This window comes from Oncorhynchus clarkii, chromosome 6 (genome assembly GCF_045791955.1).
Source record: "Oncorhynchus clarkii lewisi isolate Uvic-CL-2024 chromosome 6, UVic_Ocla_1.0, whole genome shotgun sequence".
NCBI lineage: Eukaryota > Metazoa > Chordata > Actinopteri > Salmoniformes > Salmonidae > Oncorhynchus > Oncorhynchus clarkii.
The window spans coordinates 65,636,951-65,655,759 of record NC_092152.1 but is presented as its reverse complement, the minus strand read 5'-3'; the positions used below and the strand labels follow the sequence as shown (position 1 = coordinate 65,655,759).

At 46.6% G+C, this 18,809-nt stretch overlaps 1 protein-coding gene across 5 annotated transcripts in view; it reads left to right on the top strand.

The window, feature by feature from the left end:
• Positions 1 to 18,809, top strand: part of LOC139411454 (zinc finger homeobox protein 3-like) — a 183,648-nt gene that overhangs the window by 80,377 nt on the left and 84,462 nt on the right. For 3 of the 5 annotated variants that reach the window (XM_071157851.1, XM_071157850.1, XM_071157853.1), the window contains one exon: positions 2,422 to 2,924. In XM_071157851.1, coding sequence (XP_071013952.1) covers positions 2,422 to 2,924 — 503 coding nt within the window. The remainder of the gene's footprint in view (positions 1 to 2,421; positions 2,925 to 18,809) is intronic. The other 2 variants (XM_071157852.1, XM_071157854.1) reach the window with 1 other exon arrangement.

Here is an 18,809-nt window from a genome sequence, read left to right as displayed (position 1 = left end):
TCCCTTTCCCTAAACATTGATACGGACTGACAACGTTTCAGTCAAAATATTCTAGGTTATATTTAACAGAGGCCTGCTTACATCTAAAACACATGTAGGACCGCAGACTGAACCTATTCTCACACAGCCGTGAAGGCAGAGGTAATCACTGTGTCTGTGTCGGAGCATGGAGTCTACAGTGGAAAAGAGTGCGAGAGCCGCACAGGAATGAAAGAATAAAGATGAGGAAAGGAGAGGAAGAGATAGGGGTAGTAACTAGTGAGGTGACTGAGAGAGAGAAAGAGAGAAGGTTGGAGAGGTGGATCTGTGAGTGATTTCAGAGGGCTTCGCAGAGGTCTCCCCCTCCCGGCTATAAAAACTCAGGTAATGGAGAAAAGTCAGAGAGCAGGCTGCATACTGCAGCAATAAATAAAAAGAGGCTGCTGGAATTAATTTAGTGTAAAGCCAGGCGGGGTCAGCCGGTGCTCTCAGTCTGGGCAGTGATAGATTAAAGATCAGCGAGCAAAAAACTCCCCAGCCACTCTTACCTCATTTTTACCGCCTTTTCGTTTTTTCCCTCCTCCTTTTCAGACTGTAGATATGGTTGTTTCTGTTGTTGGATCTGGATGCGTTGTTCTTTTACTTCCCCCCTTCACTCAGTACCGAGTAGGATTCATCTGGTAGGTGTCTGTATCGATTTAGCAGCTATGCGAAGTCGAAAAAGGCAGGAGAATCCAAAGAGAAAAGTGGATTTTTTGTATTATTATTCTGTGAACAAGGGCACTGGATTTGATTTACAGTAATGTATGCTTGGGAACTTTTAGTTCTCTTGTAATGATAGAATAACTTTCTTTTTCTGCGGAGCTCACGGCCTCTGGAGTTGATTTAGTGCCGGGCCGTGAAAGTGCACCAGTCCAAACAGGACGACGTGTATATCCTTACTCTGGCAGTGTAGTGTTTCTGCACCCTGCGAAAAAATTCAGACTTTCTTTCTCTCGGCTCAAAGGAAGGATAATCTTGATTTAATCAAATTAGGTACATAAATACACACATGCACATTATCCTCAGAGGGGTATTGGAACTAGAGAGCAAATCCACTTTGACTGCAGAGACAAACATGGCTCTTTGTTGAGAGTTGAACCGCACACCTTACACTTTTCCTAGGACATTTCCCATGCTGAGGGAGGCTCAAAGAACTGAGAGCCCCTTTTCCTAGGACATTTTCCATGCTGAGGGAGGCTCAAAGAACTGAGAGCCCCTTTTCCTAGGACATTTCCCATGCTGAGGGAGGCTCAAAGAACTGAGAGCCCCTTTTCCTAGGACATTTCCCATGCTGAGGGAGGCTCAAAGAACTGAGAGCCCCTTTTCCTAGGACATTTCCCATGCTGAGGGAGGCTCAAAGAACTGAGAGCCCCTTTTCCTATGACATTTTCCATGCTGAGGGAGGCTCAAAGAACTGAGAGCCCCTTTTCCTAGGACATTTTCCATGCTGAGGGAGGCTCAAAGAACTGAGAGCCCCTTTTCCTAGGACATTTCCCATGCTGAGGGAGGCTCAAAGAACTGAGAGCCCCTTTTCCTAGGACATTTCCCATGCTGAGGGAGGCTCAAAGAACTGAGAGCCCCTTTTCCTAGGACATTTCCCATGCTGAGGTAGGCTCAAAGAACTGAGAGCCCCTTTTCCTAGGACATTTCCCATGCTGATGGAGGCTCAAAGAACTGAGAGCCCCTTTTCCTAGGACATTTCCCATGCTGAGGGAGGCTCAAAGAACTGAGAGCCCCTTTTCCTAGGACATTTCCCATGCTGAGGGAGGCTCAAAGAACTGAGAGCCCCTTTTCCTAGGACATTTCCCATGCTGAGGGAGGCTCAAAGAACTGAGAGCCCCTTTTCCTAGGACATTTTCCATGCTGAGGGAGGCTCAAAGAACTGAGAGCCCCTTTTCCTAGGACATTTTCCATGCTGAGGGAGGCTCAAAGAACTGAGAGCCACTTTTCCTAGGACATTTCCCATGCTGAGGGAGGCTCAAAGAACTGAGAGCCCCTTTGGAAAACCCAATGCTTCCACCCCTCTAAGAAACTCTAAATAACTCCTGATGTCCAGAAAAGTACATGTAACACAAAGTGAAATAGAGTGATGGCTAGATAGGAATAATCCCTGAAAGCTGTACTTAGAATTCAAAGCTTGTGAAATTAGAAAATAACCAACTGACCGTGTGCGTGTAACCGTCTAAGCACTTTCTCTCTCTCTCTCTCTCTCTCTCTCTCTCTCTCTCTCTCTGTCTCTCTCTCTCTCTGTCTCTCGCTCTCTCTCTCTCTCTGTCTCTCTCTCTCTCTGTCTCTCTCTCTCTCTCTCTCTCTCTCTCTCTCTCTCTCTCTCTCACACACACAATTTCTCTCTCTCTTCCCTCCTCTCCCTCTTTCTCTCTTTCCGTCCCCGGTGCTCAGTAGGTGGGGAGATCCCCATGGACGTGCGGCTGGGCGGCGTTGGTGGTCAGTTGGTGTCTGAGGAGCTGATGACCCTGGGGGAGAGCTTGTCGCAGACCAGTGACCCCTCCCTCAAGCTGTTCCAGTGTGCCGTGTGCAACCGCTTTACCACCGACAACCTGGACGTGCTGGGCATGCACATGGGTGCTGAGCGCAGCCTGCCCGAGGAGGAGTGGCGCGCCGTGGTGGGCGACTCGCACCAGTGCAAGCTGTGCCGTTACACCACACAGCTGAAGGCCAACTTCCAGCTGCACTGCAAGACCGACAAGCATGTGCAGAAGTACCAGCTGGTGGCCCACATCAAGGAGGGGGGTAAGGGCAACGAGTGGCGCTTGAAGTGCGTGGCCATCGGCAACCCGGTGCACCTGAAGTGCAACGCCTGCGACTACTACACTAACAGCCTGGAGAAGCTACGCATGCATACCATCAACTCCCGCCACGAGGCCAGCCTCAAGCTTTACAAGGTACGTGCCTCATCTTCACCTCTCATCCTTCCTTTCACCCTACCGTTCTCCCCTTCCACCGTTCGTCCCTCTTCTCTTCTTCCTTCCTAACGTTACATTCCTCCACGGTATTCCACTGCAGATCTCTGGATTCTGCTCCGCTGCTAGCCTCTTCCACCAGTCATGAATGATGGCCCTGTTGTCTAACCCTTCTGTTCACAGGGCCCATACAGAGGAGTGGGGGGGCTAGAACATGGCAGGTGGGTCCGGGTAAGGAGGATAAGGGGTGAAATCACTAGGAGAGGGATGAAGAAGTGTGAGGAGACAGAGGTTTGGTGTTAATACTCCTCGGGGCGGGAAAGGCAGAATCGTTCTCGACAGCCGTATTGATTTTCGCTGGACTTGGAGCTTCACCTTCTCCTCTAATCATTCCATAATAGCCAATGGATGAACACTCTCTGAACAAATGGCCATAAATCTAACAGGCCTGATTCCACTTAGGCACCTATCCTGTGTGTCTGCGGCTAGGCTAGGGCTACTCTGTGTTTAACCCAACCTGGCATGGCTACATAGACGGCTAACACAATCACACACACACACACTAAGACGTAAACAAACACATACCATTCACCCACGCATTCACACACCCACACAACTGGAGCTCATCACACTGCTCTGTCCCCAAACACACTGTGCCTTTATTTACACAAAGACTCCACTCCATTCTCAAGTGTTAGGCTATTGGAAAGTAAATGGGCAAAACAAACAATATATTCTATTGGTTTTATACAAGCTTAACTCTTATTTTCTGTCCTTTTGCAGTATAACTGCTCTTGGCAAATAGTGTAATATAGGAGGGTGAAAAAGGAGGAGACATTATTGTGTTTTTAATCAAATTAAAAAGCTAGGATAGAATAGACCAATTGAGAACCCTCTCCAAACGCCTGTCTCTCTGGCCCTAGTGAAAGCCCCTTGCTTTATGAATGGTTCCTGGGATCCGCTGATGTTTTTATTGCAGGTTTCCTGTCTGCAAGGCCTTTGTAGTGAGAGATCCTACAGTAACTAAGACAAATGTTTTTTCAACGCTTAGGGGAGGTGTGAGGCTCTGCTCCCAGGTCGACCATTAGGAGGGCCGGAGGGAGCAGGCCGTGTTGACGCTCGATCAGGGTAGGGTAGGGCCCCGGCCGCCGTCCCAGCAGCCTCTGGGCCTAGAGAGAGACAGAGAGCAAGGTTATAGTGGAGCCGGACTGGAGCGGTGTCTCCACCACTCATGCCCAGACATGTAGCCAGGATATTTACAAATACCACACTGATTAAAATATGTAACACAATCTGTAGGACACGCTGGGCCTGGCCTGTGGAGGCGGAGAGGCTGAGAGTGGCCTCCTAGTGCCCCAGGCTGGGTTCATCCTCACTGGGCAGAGCTGGGGTAACGCTGGGTGTTCTCTGTGCCACTGAAACAGACGGGGCACTCTGCCCACATGCCAGTGGCACTGTCTCACACTTGACCGAAATAGATGGGCCCTGACATCCTGCACTCACACCTAAGGTGGAAAATAATGTTTTGTCTGAAAGCAGAGTGAAGAGTTTATATTACATTGTCTGTCTGCCTGCCTTCCACTTTATCATGTGCCAAAATGGTGAAAGGAACAGACAGTTTTTTTCCTTCCCTTAACTTTGCTTTACTGTAGAAAGTTGACATACTGTATATGGTAATACGACTGGGGAGGATTAAATATGTACAGTGCCTTGCAAAAGTATTCATCCCCCTTGGGGTTTGTCCTATTTTGTTGCATTACAACCTGTAATTTAACTAGCTTTTTATTTGGATTTCATGTAATGGACATACACAATATAGTCCAAATTGGTGAAGTGAAATTTTAAAGAAATGTCAAAAAGAAAAAAACTGAAAAGCGATATGTGCATATGTATTCACCCCCTTTACTATGAAGTCCCTGAATAAGATCTGCTGCAACCAGTTACCTTCAGAAGTCACATAATTAGTTATATCAAGTCCACCTGTGAGCAATCTAAGTGTCTGTCACACGATCTCAGTATATATACACCTGTTCTGAAAGGCCCCAGAGTCTGCAACACCACTAAGCAGGCGGCACCACCAAGCAAGCGGCACCATGAAGACCAAGGAGCTCTCCAAACAGGTCAGGGACAAAGTTGTGGACGACTACAGTTCAGGGTTGGGTTATAAAAAAATATGTGAAACTTTGAACATCCCATGGAGCACCATTTAAATCCATTATTAAAAAATGTAAAGAATATGTCACCAGAACAAACCTGCCAAGAGAGGGCTGCCCACCAAAACTCACAGACCAAGCAAGGAGGGCATTAATCAGAGGCAACAAAAAGACCAAAGATAATCCTGAAGGAGCTGCAAAGCTCCACAGCGGAGATTGGAGTATCTGATAGGACCACTTTAAGCCGTACACTCCACAGAGCTGGGCCTTACAGAAGAGTGGCCAGAGAAAAGCCACTAATAAAGAAAAAAAGAAGCAAACACGTTTGGTGTTCGCCTAAAGGCATGTGGGAGACTCCCCAAACATATGGAAGAAGGTTCTCTGGTCAGATGAGACTAAAATTGAGTTTTTTGGCCATCAAGGAAAATGCTATGTCTGGCGTAAACACAACACCTCTCATCACCCCGAGAACAACATCCCCACAGTGAAGCGTTGTGGTGGCAGCATCAAGCTGTGGGGATGTTTTCATTGGCAGGGACTGGGAAACTGGTCAGAATTGAAGGAATGATGGATGGTGCTAAATACAGGGAAATTCTTGAGGGAAACCTGTTTGTCTTCCAGAGATTTGAGACTGGGGCGGAGGTTCACCTACCAGCAGGACAATGACCCTAAACATACTGCTAAAGCAACACTTGAGTGGTTTAAGGGGAAACATTTAAATGTCTTGGAATGGCCTAGTCAAAGCCCAGACCTCAATCCAATTGAGAATCTCTGGTATGACTTAAAGATTGCTGTACACCAGCGGAACCCATCCAACTTGAAGGAGCTGGAGCAGTTTTGCCTTGAAGAATGGGCAGAAATCCCAGTGGCTAGATGTGCCAAGCTTATAGAGACATACCCCAAGAGACTTGCAGCTGTAATTGCTGCAAAAGGTGGCTCTACAAAGTATTGACTTTGGGGGGGGGGGGGGGGGTGAATAGTTATGCATGCTCTAGGTTTCAGTCTTTTTGTCTTATTTCTTGTTTGTTTCACAGAAAAAATATATATTTAGCATCTTCTAAGTGGTAGGCATGTTTTGTAAATCAAATGATACAAACCCCCCAAAAATATTTTAATTCCAGGTTGTAAAGCAACAAAATAGAACAAGTGCCAAGGGGGTGAATACTTTCGCAAGCCACTGTACAACACAATCTCACCCCCGGAACACAGAGCCCTGCTGGCCCTCACTAAACAGGCAGCTCCCATCACTCCAGACATGTGTAGTGGCGAAAAAATATGTTCACAAATTGACAAGAATTATTACTGCATTTCACAACCCACAAATTTGATTAGTGGATGATAAGTAAATGGTTCTGAGGCCTAGCTCACTGCAGCACAGGTTGGCTCCCCACTTGACAATGTCACAGCCTTTGTGACGTGTTGGATTTCCAGTCCTTGTAGAGTAGAGTGAATGACAACCAGACAGTCAGGCAGAACCCCACAGCACAGCAGGCCCTTGAGCTCAGCCACAGCCTCAGCCTTCGGCTCAGCCTGGCAGATTATGCAAGGATGAAGAAAGGAAAAAAATAAAAATGTATTCCTCCCAAAAGAAATGTGATGCGAATAGCAGCATTTTATTTTAACCTTTTTGGGGAGAAAATAAATCATCAAGTCAGCATAAACAGGCTGTAAGATGTGGGAGATCCTTGGGACACTTCACCCAAATCAAAACTGGTTTGCATTAAACAGGCCCTTTGTGTCCACGGCTCCGTATAAATTGGAGCCTGTAATTACTGGAATTAAAAAGGAAGGTTTAAACTGAGGGCTAAGCTGGATGGGATAATTTGAGAGTCTGTGGTATGTGGCCCATATTAGGGCTTTCTAAAAATATCCCCCCCACCACCCCACGTATTGGAATGTTCCGAAAGCCCACGGAAAACTTGAGCGATGCGTCCTCACCGCACGGACCACCACGCAGTGGGGCTGATGCTGCAGCCTCTTCCTGACTCCCTTGTGCTGGGTTTGAAGACGCTCAATCAGGAGCCCCACTCTGGCTGCAGTTGACACACCCCTCTGCTCTTAAATGAACTTTCACCTTCCCTTCACGTCTCCCCACTCACTGTCGGCTTTGTAGTGGCGGTAGTGATGTCATGATGGTCACCCATAAGCTCAAGCAGATGGCCCTACACTACAATATGCAGGTCACCCCAAAGTTAAGCTCTCTTTTATTGGAAGCTTCAGCTCCCCCACTCTCCCTAGAGACACTCTGGCCTGGAGAAATCCAACTTCTACTCCTGATTTACAGTTATTCACAGTTACCTTACGGTAGTAGTAGTAACATATCCCTCCAAATGTCTCTGACAGAGACTCACACAGGTTTATTAAACGTTCTCAGTAGGCCTCAGGTGCTTGTCTGTAGGATGCGTAAGAGTGAAGGGGAGAGGAGGCTGGGAGCCGGCCAGCTCCCTCCCAGTCCCAGGCCTGAGCTGCTGTACTCTGCCTCACTCTGCTTCTGCCCACACAGGATGGGCGGAGCCTGGGCCGGCCAGGCCTTTGCTTCCAGGCAGGAGTTTGGGGAAAGGGGAGGAGCATTGAGGGCTAGCTGGCTACCTTCCTTGTCTTGGAGGCCGGTGCGATCTGCGGTAATTGAGATTGATTGGATGTTATTTTTCCCCTTGCAAATGTAGTCCATTAGCTTGGCACATGCATAATCAGTTTAGAGCGCAGTTAGCTGAATGTAATCATGTTCCTCGGTGTCTGCTCGCACAAAATCCACTCCAGATGCCGCTTGGCCTCGGAAAGAGAGGAAGAAAGTGCCGTCACTATCACATGGGGAATCTTTAACCAAGAAAGCCCCGACACCCCTCCCTCTGTCCTGGCCCTGCTCTATTAAACACACAACTGTACAAACTCTCCCATAGACACACACACAACTGTACAAACTCTCCCATAGACACACACACAGCTGTTCAAACTCTCCCATAGAGACAAACACACACACACACACACACACACACACACACACACACACACACACACAGACAGTGCACGGCGACTGCCTCCCTTACACCTGAAAACAGGCCATGTTCTCAAGTCTTAGCTGCTAAGACCAACAAGTTGCTGACTGGGACACAAGCCCGGCCCACTAACCAGCGCAAAGCATCTGTATCTTGGATGCCTCTCCTCTCCTTATTTTCCCCTCCAGTGAGATCCAACTGGATAACTGAGCGGTTAGGAAAGAACATGTCTGAAAAAGCATAATAGGAGCAAAATGTGTGTAATGTAAATGAAGGGATTAGCTGCTACATGGAAATGCATTAAGGTGTTTCAGTGAGGATCCTACTCAGCACAGGCACTCTGGTCCTCTGCCCCAGACTACACACTGACCTGCCCCATTAATGATCATAATTATCAGGATTGATTCCAAATCCTCCTGACCATCAGAGGAGAGGGGAAACCATCATCATCGTAACGAATAAGTAATGGTTTCACTCCAGAAAGGATTGTTTTTTATTATCAAATAAAAGTGGAGAGAGTAATTTGGAGTTAAAGTCACCGGGGAGCATTTAATCGCTGTTGGGATCCAATCCGTCATGGCTCTTTCATCTGCCAGCCAATCAGCCCAACCTCAGCCCCATCAGGAGACAGACAGACACTCACCACCACCACCAGACAGCAGTTAGAGGAGGGGAGGGGGGGGACAGACAGACAGACACTCACCACCACCACCAGACAGCAGTTAGAGGAGGGGAGGGGGGGGCAGACAGAGAGCGAGCGCGAGGGGGGAGGGAGACGGAGAGAGGCTCGTTTAGACAGAGATACTCTGCTAATTATCATGGCTGGCCTGTGATTGTTCAGTAATAGTGCTCAGTGGGAAAGGTTGCAGCGGTTCCAGGAAGAGCTCGGATTTACTGGTACTACCGCTCTAATAAAGCGCTCCCTGCACATCCTGGGAGACAGCCCATTCCCCTGTACACACACACACACACACACACACACACACCCGCACACACACACCCGCACACACACACACACACACCGCACACACACACACACACACACACACACACACACACACACACACACACACACACACACACACACACACACACACACACACACACACACACAGACACACACACTCCCCCTTTACAGCAATCACCTTTACAGAGGCTAGGGGGAATAGCTACATGCGTCTGTACAGATCACATTCGTTAGTACATAGTGCAGGTCATATGATATTGTGTAGCTCAGTACAAGTGGGTGGTAGCCGGTGTAATGTAAAGCTGAGGAAGTGTTTAAATTGTGTGTGGGGCCTCCTTACACTCCCTCAATCAACACAGCAATGATCCAGAACCCCCTTCCCCTTCCCACCTCCCTCTGGCTATAGCCTGCCTGCAGGGTGGTGAACTCTGAGCTGCATTGCCTAAACAGGACCCAATCACTCCAGAGGGTGGGTGGGACCACAGTGCTCTCTCTGAGGAATAGAGCTCAGAGGATCAGTCTATGATTGGCTGTAGTCACTGTCAGTCAGGCTGTGAGGGGTGTGGTATCAGAGAGGGAGGGTTCAGGACTCAGTGTTTGGCAGTGTGTTGGAATTTCACAAGTCCTCCAGCTCCCACCTCGGAGAAGGCCATGCGCTGACCCGTGGCCCAGCTGCTGCACTGCTGCTGCTGATTGGGAGTGCATCTGCCCCTCTGTGGGTGTTTTGAGGGCCAGCACACAGAGAGAGAGAGAGAGAGAGAGGGAGTGAGAGAGGCGCCCAAGCAGGGTAGGCCCAGCTTTATTTGAGCCTTTTTCACAAGCTGTTTACCTAGATTGACTAATAGAATGGCTAAATGGGCCCTGGCCTGTACTCCCTCCCTCCTCACTGTGTGTCTGGTTAGAGATAGGGACGGGTCTAGCACTGCGTCATAACTCCGCAGGCCCACAGAGGGAGGGCCAGAGGGGGGAGGAGTGGGATGTTATGTTTCTGGTTCAGTCGGGAGTTGGAGTTCTTGGTTATTGTGTTAATGGTTGTTTGTTTTGACTTTAGTTTTTTTCTTTGGGCTGCCGGACAAGAGCAACTGAGCACGCTCCTGCCGGTGTGCAAGGAAGCCGTTGATCCTATTATCTGTTGCCTGATCAGCAGAAAAGGCAGATTGGCGGCTGAAGGGGAGGGTTAGGGGAGGACTCAGGGAGAGGAGGACTAGAGCAGCTCAGTGTATACTAGAGGGGGGAATTAGTAGAGTTTTAGGAGGTATGTTTGGTGTTGTCAGTGTATACTAGAGGGGGGAGTTAGTAGAGTTTTGGGAGGTATGTTTGGTGTCAGTGTAGGACCTAGATCTACAGGTATAACCCTCCCTCCTCCTCCCTCCCTTCCACCTACAAACAGGACTCACTGACACCCCTATCACACCCCTATCACACACCAACACACCCACATCCCTCTCTCTTTCACTCTCCCTCCGTCTCATTATTTTTCATTTTTTCCAGTCTGTTTCTCTCCTACCCCCTTCCATTCCTCTCCATTCTTTGTCTCCTGAAAATGAATAAACAAGGCAAGTATCCATCACCCACAAAACAAATGAATACAGATTGTAGGCCAGTGGGTGGTCTTGAATGGGGCTCTGCTTAAGGTTAAATATCTTTAATCCAACCAGGCTGGATAACTAAATATTCTCCCTAGCCAAATCCTCTTTCTGCACCTCCCCAACCCCCCCCCCCCCCCCCCCTCCCCAACACCGCCACCCCTCCTCATACTCCTCCCTCATCTCTTTCTCTATTCTTCCCTTAGTCTTCTCTCTCTTTATAGTTGCTCACTCTTCACTTTGGAGCAAGACATTTGTTGTTTATGCTCTGGTTAATTTATTCACTCTTCACTTTGGAGCAAGACATTTGTTGTTTATGCTCTGGTTAATTTATTCACTCTTCACTTTGGAGCAAGACATTTGTTGTTTATGCTCTAGTTAATTTATTCACTCTTTGGAGCAAGACATTTGTTGTTTATGCTCTAGTTAATTTATTCACTCTTCACTTTGGAGCAAGACATTTGTTGTTTATGCTCAAGTTAATTTATTCACTCATCAGGGTTTCATAAAACAGCTTTTAAAGGATAAACACAGGGTCTCACCATAAAAATAGAGCAAACAAATTTAACTTTTCGAATGCTGCGTTTCTCCTCTACTCCCCATGACGGACCAACCGTAAGACTGAGAGCTGCTGGCGGCAAGGTAGCCTAGTGTTTAGAGCTTTGGACTAGTAACCGAAAGGTTGCAAGTTCGAATCCCTGAGCTGACAAGGTACAAATCTGTCGTTCTGCCCTTGAACAGGCAGTTAACCCACTGTTCCTAGGCCGTCATTGAAAATAAGAACTTGTTCTTAACTGACTTGCCTAGCAAAATAAAGGTAAAACAAATAAACTTTTCAACTTGATGAGAGGAGGAATTATTGAGAGCGCAATTACATCTTACAGTATCAACTTCCTGTGCCGAGCCTGACTAGAGGGTCTCTTTCTCTATCATCTAATCAGTGTTTTACCCTGCCACTGCCAGCCTCAATCTTGTAAAGATGATATTACAGACGTATCAGCCAAAGTCCTATCTCTAGCCCCCCCCCCCCCCCCCCCGCCCACACCATTTCCCATCCCAGAGATAACAGGGAGATTGCATCCCCTTCCTTGTCTTCAAAAAGACCAGATAAGAGCCACATTTAATCAGCAGGCTCTATAATTTGGTGTTAACTTTGCACATATTTGCAAGTCAAAGTGCAGTGAAATGACAGGCCAGGTAGATGGTGTCTCTTTGTCTATCGTGGCCTCTCCTCTCCAGTCTCTCTAAGTGCAGTCGATGGGCAGGTAAATGCTGCCTTGATGAGGCCTGGACCGGAGCTCCTCTGGATCTGTGTGGCTCCTAAGCTGAGGGGATGGAGAGAGAGGCAGGCTGGCTTACCGGCTCACCGCCATCAATACATCAGTGGCTTAGCGACCAGATTAACAGCCTGCGAGTGGTCAGTGCCACAAAACTGCTCCACTCGCCTCTCTATTCAGTGGGGCTGTGGGGCAGGCAGGGGGGTGAGGGTGAGTAGGGAGAGGGGGGATCTCAGTCATCAGGATGAGCACACAGGGATCCCTGTCTGTTTAGGTTTGGGCTGCCGAGGAGAGTCTGGGGACAGATAAATAACAGGAGTGCAATGGAAATGTGGACCTAGCTGTTTGAATTTCACTCCCATTACCTTGTAACGCCCTACTAGTGAGTTTAAATGGGTATTTGATGGGTTAAGTCTAATGCTGGTGGTATGCATTTTATTTGCTATATTAAAGGGATACTTCAGGATTTTGCATGCAGTTTGGAGGAAGTTGCAAACTAGTGTTAGCACAAATGCTAAGTAGCGTTAGTGCAATGACTGGAAGTCTACTTTAACACCAGCATGCTATTAGATGCCATAGACTTTGGTAACGGCTAGCATGCTAGTACAGTGGGGCCAAAAAGTATTTAGTCAGCCACCAATTGTGCAAGTTCTCCCACTTAAAAAGATGAGAGAGGCCAGTAATTGTCATCATAGGTACACTTCAACTATGACAGACAAAATGAGAAAAGAAATTCCAGAAAATCACATTGTAGGATTTTTTATGAATTTAAATGATGGTGGAAAATAAGTATTTGGTCACCTACAAACAAGCAAGATTTCTGGCTCTCACAGACCTGTAACTTCTTCTTTAAGAGGCGCCTTTGTCCTCCACTCGTTACCTGTATCAATGGCACCTGTTTGAACTTGTTATCAGTATAAGTATCAGTATAAGTAAAATACACCTGTCCACAACCTCATACAGTCACACTCCAAACTCCACTATGGCCAAGACCAAAGAGCTGTCAAAGGACACCAGAAACAAAATTGTAAACCTGCACCAGGCTGGGAAGACTGAATCTGCAATAGGTAAGCAGCTTGGTTTGAAGAAATCAACTGTGGGAGCAATTATTAGGAAATGGAAGACATACAAGACCACTGATAATCTCCCTTGATCTGGGGCTCCACGCAAGATCTCACCCCGTGGGGTCAAAATGATCACAAGAACGGTGAGCAAAAATCCCAGAACCACACGGGGGGACCTAGTGAATGACCTGCAGAGATCTGGGACCAAAGTAACAAAGCCTACCATCAGTAACACACTACTCCGCCAGGGACTCAAATCCTGCAGTGCCAGACGTGTCCCCCTGCTTAAGCCAGTACATGTCCAGGCCCATCTGAAGTTTGCTAGAGAGCATTTGGATGATCCAAAAGAAGATTGGGAGAATGTCATATGGTCAGATGAAACCAAAATATAACTTTTTGGTAAACACTCAACTCGTTGTGTTTGGAGGACAAAGAATGCTGAGTTGCATCCAAAGAACACCATACCTACTGTGAAGCATGGGGGTGGAAACATCATGCTTTGGGGCTGTTTTTCTGCAAAGGGACCAGGACGACTGATCCGTGTAAAGGAAAGGATGAATGGGGCCATGTATCGTAAGATTTTGAGTGAAAACCTCCTTCCATCAGCAAGGACATTGAAGATGAAACGTGGCTGGGTCTTTCAGCATGACAATGATCCCAAACACACCGCCCGGGCAACAAAGGAGTGGCTTCGTAAGAAGCATTTCAAGGTCCTGGAGTGGCCTAGCCAGTCTCCAGATCTCAACCCCATAGAAAATCTTTAGAGGGAGTTGAAAGTCCGTGTTGCCCAGCAACAGCCCCAAAACATCACTGCTCTAGAGGAGATCTGCATGGAGGAATGGGCCAAAATAGCAGCAACAGTGTGTGAAAACCTTGTGAAGACTTACAGAAAACATTTGACCTCTGTCATTGCCAACAAAGGGTATATAACAAAGTATTGAGATAAACTTTTGTTATTGACCAAATACTTATTTTCCACCATCATTTGCAAATAAATTAATTAAAAATCCTACAATGTGATTTTCTGGATTTTTTTCTCTCATTTTATCTGTCATAGTTGAAGTGTACCTATGATGAAAATTACAGGCCTCTCTCATCTTTTTAAGTGGGAGAACTTGCACAATTGGTGGCTGACTAAATACTTTTTTGCATCACTGTATATACCATCGACTTCCAATCCTTGCGCTAACGCTAGTTAGTATTGGCTCTCGAAACTATCCCTAACTTCCTTCATATTGGATGCAGAGACGTAAACATTTTATCCATATGTTCATCTTACTCTGGGGCAGTAGATAAAGGTCTTATTGCCAAAATACCAAAGTGTCCCTTTAATATTCAGAACTAGTCTAACATTAAACAATTCTCTCTACGGGCATTTTTTCTTTGAAGATGAGAACTCACTGAGCCAACCCCATAGCCTAAACACAATTGCTGGGGAGATTTGAACTCCTAACCTGGAGATCCTCAAGGCCTTAGTTCCATAGTGTGGGGATAAAAAGTAAACCCCACCCTCCCCCATGGCGATGACTGTCCGTCCAAATGGCGTATGTTTGGCCTAATTGCCGTGTTCTGGAGTCCAGCGTTAGGACTGGGAGCTGTAAATCTATCAGTGTTATGGGGGCAATGTTTTCTCCAGATGTAGACGAAAGATTTCATCTCTTTGTAATTAAGCAGTGCAGCCCAGGGTGTCATATGGTTTTTATTGGGGCACTCTGGGAAAAATCATTTCGCACCTTGTTTTCTCATCATGCCCTTTATTCTTGTATAAAAGGAAGGATAGAAGGGAGAGAGGAGATTTTTAAGAAGAGAAGGCAGGAAAATAAAATCTGTTTGAATTCCTATATGGAAATGACTGGCTATTGATTTAGGAGACAGAGGTGGGAAGGGGAGGGGGCAGCACAGGGGCCAATCAGAGACTTTCTCACACAGAAAACAGTAAGAGGAAATAAAAAGATTCAATTAGAATACAGAGAATTTTCCCAAATGTTATCGTTTCCTCCTGGTGTCTGTGTTTCCACCTGTGCTCTACTTTAAACTCATTAAAGGAATGAGAGAGGGGCAGGGAGTGCACAGAGTTACGGGTTAGGGACAAGAATGCTGTTCAACTTTTCAAGGACAGCGCTAGTTTATAGCCTTCACATTCCCTCATAACAAACTGATGCCTGGAATAAAGGACACTGTAGAAACGATTGTCCCTCACTCCGTATAAGCCCCACCCACTTGCCATCATCATCAGTCACCCCTCACCTCACCCTTTTTCGTTTATGTGGCAAACTTAGGGGTCAAACCTTCTGAGGTGAGTGTTTCTTTTACTAGTCACAGCTGGTGAAAGTGCAATAGAGAGGGATTGGACCTTTGTTCAAAATAAGCGGTTTCACACATTTGTATTTTATAAAGCACTTTTCAATCGCTGGGTGATTTACGGAGCTGTGCTGTCCTGTTGGAGGGCCTCTCTCTCTCTGTTCCCTGTGAGCACAGATCAGAAATACAGACAGTAGAGGAAGTCTTCACCACAGCCTCTCAGCTCCTCTCCTCTCAGCTCCTCTCCTCTCAGCTCCCTCCCAGATCCCAGGACCGCTTCCAAATCACTGAGGACTATTCCTCATCTCCTTCCTCGCCAGTCCCCGTGCCAGGCCCACAAACCCCACTTTATAACGCCACCACATTCAATCAACACCAGACCTAAAATTAGGGCCCGCTGAATGATTCAAACGTGGATCCTTCTTTCAAATGGCCTATCTCTGTCACTACTTAGGAATGTCCTTAATTTATGCTTGTACGGTTGGAATGGTCTTGTTGGAGTAATTAGAACCATAAGGACTCTGTGCTACTGTATAAATGGGGTCTCTTGGAGCCAGTACGTTTACGTGCCATGAGAGTCGATTGCTAAATCTGGTTTGCAAATTATTATTCAAAATCATCAATATATTAATTTAAGCAACTGAATGGAGAGTCTAGTTTAATGAGTTATGTGAACCAGGCGTTATTAAATATTTGTTTATGTTGCACGGGAGAGTAGTGTATATTAGTTCTTGCAGTGGCGTGTCCCAATGGGCCCAGATCTCCATGAACACAATCCCTGCTTTTGTTCTCTCCACTGTTCCTCTGATGCACCTCCTGTGTCTCCAGACTGCTCTTCCCAACATCATTTCACAGATGAGTTATGAGAGCACCGGTCTGTGTTGGAGATGATTCCCTCCATATTGCCAGCTAATATCCCCTTCCTTTAAGTCAGGATCCAGTTACTGGCCTCCATGGTCCCTGCAGGAACGGCCTTTGTTCCTGAATGGCTGGGAACAGGAACCTCTCTCTCTACACTAGATGTTTTTCCTTCTTTATGAAAAATAAATGTAGCTCCTTTTTATTCTTCTTAGACAAATCTGACGGGGTTTCTTCTCAGTTCTTCCATTTCATAGTGCTGTAGTAGGCACCTTTGAACTTTAGAAAATATGAAATGTCAAAATGACTGGAGTTTATGGGTTTAAAACAGAATATCAAATTGAATAAAGTCGGGATTCTAGGAGTGACGAGACAAATTATTACAAATCCCTCAGTACATGAAACAACCCTCCAAAAATCTGATCGTTCTCAGGACCTGCTGTCTGTACAGTGATTTCCTGCCGGAGAGTGGGTTTTAACACACCTCGTCTCTTTCACTCCAAATGGGGCTTATCATTAAATTTTCCTCAATTTCCGGCTATTTCTGGCCTCATTTCAGTTTGCTCTATCATGGTGGACTCACTGACAAAGAACAGGTTGGAACAATTTGTGACATCCCTCTAGAATCACTTTTGATCATTGGCATTCTTTGATTGGTCATTTTATGTGTGTTGGTAGAGTGGGCTGTAACACCATTAGCTGATATGATATATACTGTAGGCTGCATGGCCTCAGAGGCTACTTATATACACAGCATATTACACACGTAGAGTAAATAACAATGGAAATATGGCATGTCTGAGTTTTGAAGTTCATTTGAAGGATATACCAGTAAATTTGAAGGATAGATTACTGTAGATTACTACCTGTAAATCGTACAGTTTGGTGTGAGAGCCGCCCTGCCCGTACATCTGGAGAGGTGTTTAGTGCCTTTCAAAGAAGAGCCCCAGCAACAGAGTATTCCCCGTATTCAACTTAACTTTTAAATCATTAAACATGATGAAGCCATCTCCGCAAAGTCAGGGGTTTATATACGAAAATCAAACGCCATCTGCCATCTCTGATCAGAGGCAACAGCCTTCAGGCCGGGGTTACGAAGGCACAACAGGAAAAGCCATTAACTGCCAATCACTGTATCGATCGACAAGCCAGTCCACCACTACCATCACCCCCCCCCCCCCCCCCCCCCCCACACACACACACACACACACACTCACTGACTCACACGTATGAGCACTTACTGTATACAAACACACATTCAGTCATATAACAAACTTCCCTCATACTGCCAGGTTGGTCTGAAATGTGGAGGTTAGGCTACTCATCAGAGGAAAGTACACTCCTTTCCCCGCCTCTCTCTCCTCTCTCTTGCTCTCTGTCTAAGCGTTACCTTTCAAATGATCTAAAGATCGTCTTGCTGCTACCTTCCACGTAAGACAAAGGTTGTCTCTTTACCTTGGCTCTGTTGTTTATGTTGTCTGAAGAACAGTCACGCTGCTTAAGATATTTTCAATTTAAAACACAACCCTGCGTTCTCTCTATCTAAAAATCACCCCAAAGGAACTCTGCCACCATGTCTAAGTGAGCGCAGACACTCCACCGCTCATCCGTTTCCCTCAACATTTTTGGAGCCCGACATCAGATAAAAAGGGAAAACTAATAGTCTGCCAAGGACAAAAGAGGGAAAAAAAGGGGGGATTGATTTTTTTCCTCCATTTCCAATGGTGTCGTTAGGACTAAGGGTCATTAGAAGAATATTTACCTACTTCCCAGCTTAATAGAGATGCTGTGTATCAGGGAGTGATCGGGAGCAGAGGTCAGGGCTGGGGGGAGCAATTAAAGTGTATGGATCCAGGAACCCAGGGCCCGTCCCATTGTGTGTGCTTCAGGCACCAACTGATAGGTGAGCTGAAAGTACGGGAAAGGCAATGCATATTGAACATGGCTTTATAAATGTATTGAGCCATGCTACAAATGAACTGGAGCTGCACTAGGGACAGATGCATGCACACACTATCTTTAATAGGAGTTCACATAATGCACTCATTTCGTGTTTTGCACTGTTATTGTTACCTTTTGCTTACCTACGTCAGTCCTCTTAAGATTTCAAAGTAGCCCGAATATCTAATGTTCTTTCTTATTTATTTCCTCGTATCTCTTTCTCACTCCCATTTGAGTGGTCTTCCCTCTGGCCACACAATAGCCAGATCCAGGGCAGGCATCAGGCATGATGAATGTGGCCTGGGGCCTATGCCCTCGCTCTTCCTCTGTGGTGGCCTCATCGACACATCAGCCTGGGAGGGAGAGCGAGAGAGAGAGAGGGGGAGGGAGGGAGGGAGGGAGGGAGGGAGGGAGGGCAAGATACAAACCAGACTAGCCGTTTTCCTCGTCCTGCTCATAAATATTTGTGCGGCTGATTTATAAACAACGGAGCAAGAGACAAGATCAAAGTGAACTGTAACGGTTATATAAAACCAGGGCTTTTCACGACACTGCCCTACAACACACCATGCTTATACCTATTAAAGACAAAGCCATATATCACACGCCTTATTGGCAAGACTATTGAGTGGCCCTGTGCAGTTTAAAGCTTGGTGTTGCCCCTGCTATGACTCTAGGTCTCACAGCGCTAGACTGCGAGCTGCTCACACTGCTAAAAGGCTAT